General features: G+C 45.6%; 1 protein-coding gene across 1 annotated transcript; it reads right to left on the bottom strand.

Annotated features, from left to right (window-relative positions):
- Window positions 1–627: 627 nt before the first annotated feature.
- Window positions 628–2,001, bottom strand: LOC122393998 (adhesive plaque matrix protein-like). The gene is made up of 3 exons (XM_043390520.1): window positions 1,901–2,001; window positions 1,300–1,580; window positions 628–988 (listed from the first exon to the last, which is right to left on the bottom strand). The coding sequence occupies exons 1-3, from the start codon at window positions 1,907–1,909 to the stop codon at window positions 703–705; spliced, it is 576 nt and encodes a 191-aa protein (XP_043246455.1). The 5' UTR covers window positions 1,910–2,001; the 3' UTR covers window positions 628–702.
- Window positions 2,002–7,268: the final 5,267 nt, after the last annotated feature.

Genomic DNA, 7,268 nt, shown 5'->3' on the forward strand with positions numbered 1-7,268 from the left:
AAAAGAGAGAGACAGAGAGCGTGTGAATGCAATAACTTTGGATGAAGAGTGAAGATTGTTCCGCAAAAAGCATGGCTTCCGGAGGCCGCATACTGAAATACAGCAAGCCTATTTGCTTGCCTAGGCCTTGTAGGACCTGGTCAATGCCTTGGGCATATTTGCCTGATTGACCCTCGCCGGCACTGGTGATTATCTATCTTTCCGTACATGGTATGGGAAGTTAAATTAAAGGGCCAAGATCAGTCTCTTGCTTGGCCCTTCAATGAACAACTAATTCATCAAACAGTAGTCAACTGTTCTGCTATGCAGCTGTTCAATGTTCGGCTCCAACCAGCTTGAAACACTAACACAGTACACTAATTGGCACTTATCATTTTTACCTATTGCTCTCACCAACCCCTTTTGCTCTGCACTTCTGTTAATGTCTCAGTATGTATAGGTGGAACGGTTCGTTGCGTAATTTACAATATTGTGTGTATAACTTCAATCACGCAGAACATTTCTGTCGGTATCGATATACCTTATCACCATTGTATCAATTTTATCATGTTTAGCATGTGTTGATGAAGAGCCCCAAATGACACGGCGAAGCTTGTATTCAGTAAGTACCGTTATACATAGTTTCGTTTGAATAAATACCTATAAAAATATCCGATAGGAAATCACAGCTCATGACACCAATCACAAGTTATCAGGAATTGCTTAGTTGTAGGCGGGCTTGTAAGCCGGCTGGTAGGCGGGCTTGCCGTAGCTGGGCTGGGGCTCGACGTAGGTGGGGTCCACCTCGGGGGTCGGGTACTCGGTGGGCACCGGGGTGGGCAGGATGTCGCTGGACGGCTGGTAGCCGTTCTCGTCGGCGACAAAGGCGACCTTGACCTCCTCGCCGTAGCCGTTGGTGTAGCTCCAGGAGCCCTCCTGGCGGTAGAGGTCCTCCGCCTCGCCGTAGGCGTTCTTGCCGTAGCCGGGCACCGGCACGCCAGTCTCGGATCTAAGAGTGGAAATAGTGTTGGCAAAGTTAGATATTTCATCATCCAAGTGACTTAGCAATTAACATATACAGAGACGTGTATCGAAGTGTCATTGGTCTGCACGGTTGATTGTTACGCTGAGGTTATCGTCTTTTTGTTTTCATTTTATTTTTATTTCTTTTCAGGAAAGGCCTCATGGAAGATTGGGCGTTTCACTGTTCACATCTAGTGTTTTCTGGGCTGTACTTTTTACAATGTTTTCTGCATTGCAACTTTGGCCGTATTAGAATTATGTTATCTGACACTCAGCATTGTATCTTTTATTACTGACCTGTAGATGCCGTTCTCGGTGGAGAACTTGGAGCTGTAGGTGCCATCTCCGGGGTGGACGTCCTCCTGCTCCAGGATAGCGATCGGCTTGTAGCTCGAGTGGCCGTAGGACGGGGCAGGAGCGTACTTGGGCTGGGGCTTGTAGGTCGGGGCCGGAGCGTAGGTCGGGGCCGGAGCGTAGGTCGGGACGGCGTAGGTCGGGGCAGCGTAGGTAGGACGGGGCCTGTAGGAAGGCTGGGGCCTGTCGGCGACGGCCACCAGGGCCAGAGCAGCGATGATGAACTGAAAGAGGAAAGATACCCAAGTTATTTCAATCCATGGCATGCTTAACATTATGGAAGGGTGACACTGTGTGCATCTTGCCGCAGCTATGAAGTCTAGTATATATTCTGATATATTTGTGGGAAGTTTGGCCAATCTATTGCTTTGCGTTGCGACGAAAACATCAGAAAAGTAGGGGGGGGCAACAAACTGCCGCTCCCCCTCCAGTGCAGCCAGTGGCAGGAGGAGGCGCGGAGGCTCAACAACCGTCAGGCTTACGATGTAAAATGTGTTTAGGAGTTTCTGCTAGCGTTTTCTGCCTTGGGCCTACTAGTACTCACCAGCTTCATGTTGACTGTAGTGGGATCGGTGTGGAACTGATGCTCTCCCACAGTCGGTGCGGCCTTAAGTAGGTGGCGGTGTGGGGCGGGACGGGCCCGGAGGCTGACCAGTGACCAGTGACCAGTGACCACGCCCCCTTCTGACTTCTGACCGTGACAGATCACGTTTCCGCAGCGTGTGGAGGAGCTTGCGCCGTCGTATGCTACAATTTCTCCGGAATTTCAGGGGTGTTTTGATTTTGGTAGACTGACAGTGACACCAGTGATCAGTATCGTGACTCGCAGTTCGAAGCCAGTCAGTGAGCTAAGGAATGTCATAGCTATGTATTTCTCATAAACTTTTAGAAGTCCACTTCTAGATCCTCTAGTTTATCAGGCATTGTTTTTACGTTTTTGTTTTGTCTCAATTGTGAGAGTGATGCTACTTTGCTTGATTGCTCTTCAAGAGTTGCCGATTAGCATATCCAACATGACTCTTAACCCGCGCGGGGCTGGGGGGGTAAATTTTACCCCCCCTCGCGAATTTTTGCGATATCTCAAAAACGGCGGCGCGCAGCGCCGCCAAACATTCAGTACCTTTTCTTACATCAATTTGACACGTTCCCTGAAAATTTGAGCGAAATCCGTCGGAAAATTTTTGAGAAATTGACGTTTTAGTGACGTCATGTTCGCCATTTTCGCCTCAAAAACGGCAAAAGTTCAAACGTCGCTAACATCTTCATTTTTAAAGGAATCAAGACGTAACAAAAAAGGTTATACGTAATTTTACTTTGTCTATCAAATGGCTATCTCAGTTGTTTGAAAATTTTGGATTTTGGCCTAATTGTTTTCAAAAAACTGACTTTTTTGGGAAAATAATTATAAAATCCAAAATTTTGAGTCTATCGAAAAAACCGGAATATATGTCAGAGAAGTGGTCTATGTGCACCTACATACCAAATTTTAGAAGAATCGGTTCAAAAATGTGGGAGTTATTCAAAATTTTATGACGTCACGACACACAATTTTTTTTGAAAAATGACTTTTTTGGAAGTTCTAGACCTCGTACGGAAACAAAAATAGCACCATTCGATTCGCCGTGAAAAACTGCATCAGATAGACACCTTTTCAGGCCTTAACAACCAACTTCAAAATTTGACCTCACTTGACCTGACCTTGACCTGACCTCGACCTGAAATTCATCCAGAGGTGGTCCATATCACTTATTGAGTGTGCCTATTGAATTCTATGAGTAAAATGACCCATAAAACATGTGTCGCACATGCCCTTTTCTATATTTTGTTTTTTGGTGACCTGACCTGACCTGACCTGACCTTGACCTTGACCTCTGAATGATATTGTATGCAACGAATATTGTCTTGGTAGCCTAAGAACACGTTTTGGGCGATCAGTCTCAGTCCATGACTCCATTCTTCGGCAACTACGGTGCAAGGCCGATACTGTAGAAACTTGCAATTTGTACCCTTGACCTGACCTTGACCTTGACCTCAAACTTTAAATTAAGTACATGTTTTTAGTAGTTCGTGATGAGAGCTTTCGATTGGCGTTTGAATTTTCCAAATCGGACCATTAGTTCGGGAGATAACAGGGGGGGGGGGTAAAATTTACCCCCCCCCCCAGCCCCGCGCGTTCGGCTGGAGACCCCAGCCCCGCGCGGGTTAAAGTTATCAGCACTGCCAAAGATATGATTCATCGTCTCTGTACAAGATCAAGCAAACATAATCAGTAAAAGTTGTAGGCATGACTATCTGGAAAGATTGTTGCAAGTGGTATAAAAGACATACAGGCAGTCTAAGTTTGCATATCACACATCACTTTATACCATTCGTCCCAAATCTGCCCATTTGAATTCAGAGCCGGCACCTTCGGACACATTCTGACGTTAGATATAGGGTAGCTGCTTGTCTTTTGTAATCGAGCTGATAAATAGTTAGGTGTGCTGGTGCTGTCATTAAAAAAGCACACGCGGATACTTTTATCATTCTCTATGCCAAATGAAAGTGAACATTGCAGTGGTAGTGACAAGCGCGTAGTCCATCTGCAATAGTTATTACCATGCCTATATTGCACATGGTATGAAAGTATTTGTTAGATATTGATGAGGCACGTGACGTGTTCAGAACATGCGTACGTGCGTGCGTGCTCTCATCATCCCACGCACGTTTCTGGACAGGGTATACTGAGGCACCTTTATGATGTAACGGAAGTTAGCCCACATTCAGCCCACATTCGGCCCAGCCCAGATTGGGGCTGCCAGATCTAGGGAAAAATATAGAAATCTAGGGAAAAATCTAGAAATATAGCGAAAAATCTAAAAACCGTTTTACGCCTAAACGGCTGGACGAAACTGAAAAATAAGACCACCATTTGAAAGATCTCTTCACCCCGGACCTAATGATATGGTTAAATACCGGATCAATTTAACCAAAAGCATGATTTAACCAGGATGAAAATTTTCGGTCAATGGGGCGGCCCCTACGATTTTCTTCAAAATCGGCATGGTGATACTACAGGCCCAGATGACCAATCTGGCTGAAGAAACCCCTATGGGCATTTAAATCTATGGGGTAAAAACGCCCTTGGAAAGTTTTACCCACGCATTTCTGGCAAGACTATCGCACGCATCCCCCCAATATGGGTATCATATGAAAGCTCATGAAAACCCGAACAAAATAGTGGGGTAAAATTTACCCATTACCCCATCCAGGGTAAAGTTTACCCAAGATGAAAATTTTCGGTCAATGGGGCGGCCCCTACGATTTTCTTCAAAATCGGCATGGTGATACTACAGGCCCAGATGACCAATCTGGCTGAAGAAACCCCTATGGGCATTGAAATCTATGGGGTAAAAACGCCCTTGGGATGTTTTACCCACGCATTTCTGGCAAGACTATCGCACGCATCCCCCCAATATGGGTATCATATGAAAGCCCATAAAAACCCAAACAAAATGGTGGGGTAAAATTTACCCATTACCCCATCCAGGGTAAAGTTTACCCAAGATGAAAATTTTCGGTCAATGGGGCGGCCCCTACGATTTTCTTCAAAATCGGCATGGTGATACTACAGGCCCAGATGACCAATCTGGCTGAAGAAACCCCTATGGGCATTGAAATCTATGGGGTAAAAACGCCCTTGGAAAGTTTTACCCACGCATTTCTGGCACGCATCCCCCCAATATGGGTATCATATGAAAGCCCATGAAAACCCAAACAAAATGGTGGGGTAAAATTTACCCATTACCCCATCCAGGGTAAAGTTTACCAAAGATGAAAATTTTCGGTCAATGGGGCGGCCCCTACGATTTTCTTCAAAATCGGCATGGTGATACTACAGGCCCAGATGACCAATCTGGCTGAGGAAACCCCTATGGGCATTGAAATCTATGGGGTAAAAACGCCCTTGGAAAGTTTTACCCACGCATTTCTGGCAAGACTATCGCACGCATCCCCCCCAATATGGGTATTATATGAAAGCCCATAAAAAAAAAAACAAACAAAATGGTGGGGTAAAATTTACCCATTACCCCATCCAGGGTAAAGTTTACCCAAGATGAAAATTTTCGGTCAATGGGGCAGCCCCTACGATTTTCTTCAAAATCGGCATGGTGATACTACAGGCCCAGATGACCAATCTGGCTGAAGAAACCCCTATGGGCATTGAAATCTATGGGGTAAAAACGCCCTTGGAAAGTTTTACCCACGCATTTCTGGCAAGACTATCGCACGCATCCCCCCAATATGGGTATCATATGAAAGCTCATGAAAACCCAAACAAAATGCTGGGGTAAAATTTACCCATTACCCCATCCAGGGTAAAGTTTACCCAAGATGAAAATTTTCGGTCAATGGGGCGGCCCCTACGATTTTCTTCAAAATCGGCATGGTGATACTACAGGCCCAGGTGACCAATCTGGCTGAAGAGACCCCTATGGGCATTGAAATCTATGGGGTAAAAACGCCCTTGGAAAGTTTTACCCACGCATTTCTGGCAAGACTATCGCACGCATCCCCCCAATATGGGTATCATATGAAAGCTCATGAAAACCCAAACAAAATGGTGGGGTAAAATTTACCCATTACCCCATCCAGGGTAAAGTTTACCCAAGATGAAAATTTTCGATCAATGGGGCGGCCCCTACGATTTTCTTCAAAATCGGCATGGTGATACTACAGGCCCAGATGACCAATCTGGCTGAAGAAACCCCTATGGGCATTGAAATCTATGGGGTAAAAACGCCCTTGGAAAGTTTTACCCACGCATTTCTGGCAAGACTATCGCACGCATCCCCCCAATATGGGTATCATATGAAAGCTCATGAAAACCCAAACAAAATGGTGGGGTAAAATTTACCCATTACCCCATCCAGGGTAAAGTTTACCCAAGATGAAAATTTTCGGTCAATGGGGCGGCCCCTACGATTTTCTTCAAAATCGGCATGGTGATACTACAGGCCCAGATGACCAATCTGGCCGAGGAAACCCCTATGGGCATTGAAATCTATGGGGTAAAAACGCCCTTGGAAAGTTTTACCCACGCATTTCTGGCAAGACTATCGCACGCATCCCCCCAATATGGGTATCATATGAAAGCCCATAAAAACCCAAACAAAATGGTGGGGTAAAATTTACCCATTACCCCATCCAGGGTAAAGTTTACCCAAGATGAAAATTTTCGGTCAATGGGGCGGCCCCTACGATTTTCTTCAAAATCGGCATGGTGATACTACAGGCCCAGATGACCAATCTGGCTGAAGAAACCCCTATGGGCATTGAAATCTATGGGGTAAAAACGCCCTTGGAAAGTTTTACCCACGCATTTCTGGCAAGACTATCGCACGCATCCCCCCAATATGGGTATCATATGAAAGCCCATGAAAACCCAAACAAAATGGTGGGGTAAAATTTACCCATTACCCCATCCAGGGTAAAGTTTACCAAAGATGAAAATTTTCGGTCAATGGGGCGGCCCCTACGATTTTGTTCAAAATCAGCATGGTGATACTACAGGCCCAGATGACCAATCTGGCTGAAGAAACCCCTATGGGCATTGAAATCTATGGGGTAAAAACGCCCTTGGAAAGTTTTACCCACGCATTTCTGGCAAGACTATCGCACGCATCCCCCCAATATGGGTATCATATGAAAGCTCATGAAAACCCAAACAAAATGGTGGGGTAAAATTTACCCATTACCCCATCCAGGGTAAAGTTTACCCAAGATGAAAATTTTCGGTCAATGGGGCGGCCCCTACGATTTTCTTCAAAATCGGCATGGTGATACTACAGGCCCAGATGACCAATCTGGCTGAAGAAACCCCTATGGGCATTGAAATCTATGGGGTAAAAACGCCCTTGGAAAGTTTTACC

The sequence above is a fragment of the Amphibalanus amphitrite genome, unplaced genomic scaffold (assembly GCF_019059575.1).
Source record: "Amphibalanus amphitrite isolate SeventyFive unplaced genomic scaffold, NRLGWU_Aamphi_draft 000568F_arrow, whole genome shotgun sequence".
NCBI lineage: Eukaryota > Metazoa > Arthropoda > Thecostraca > Balanomorpha > Balanidae > Amphibalanus > Amphibalanus amphitrite.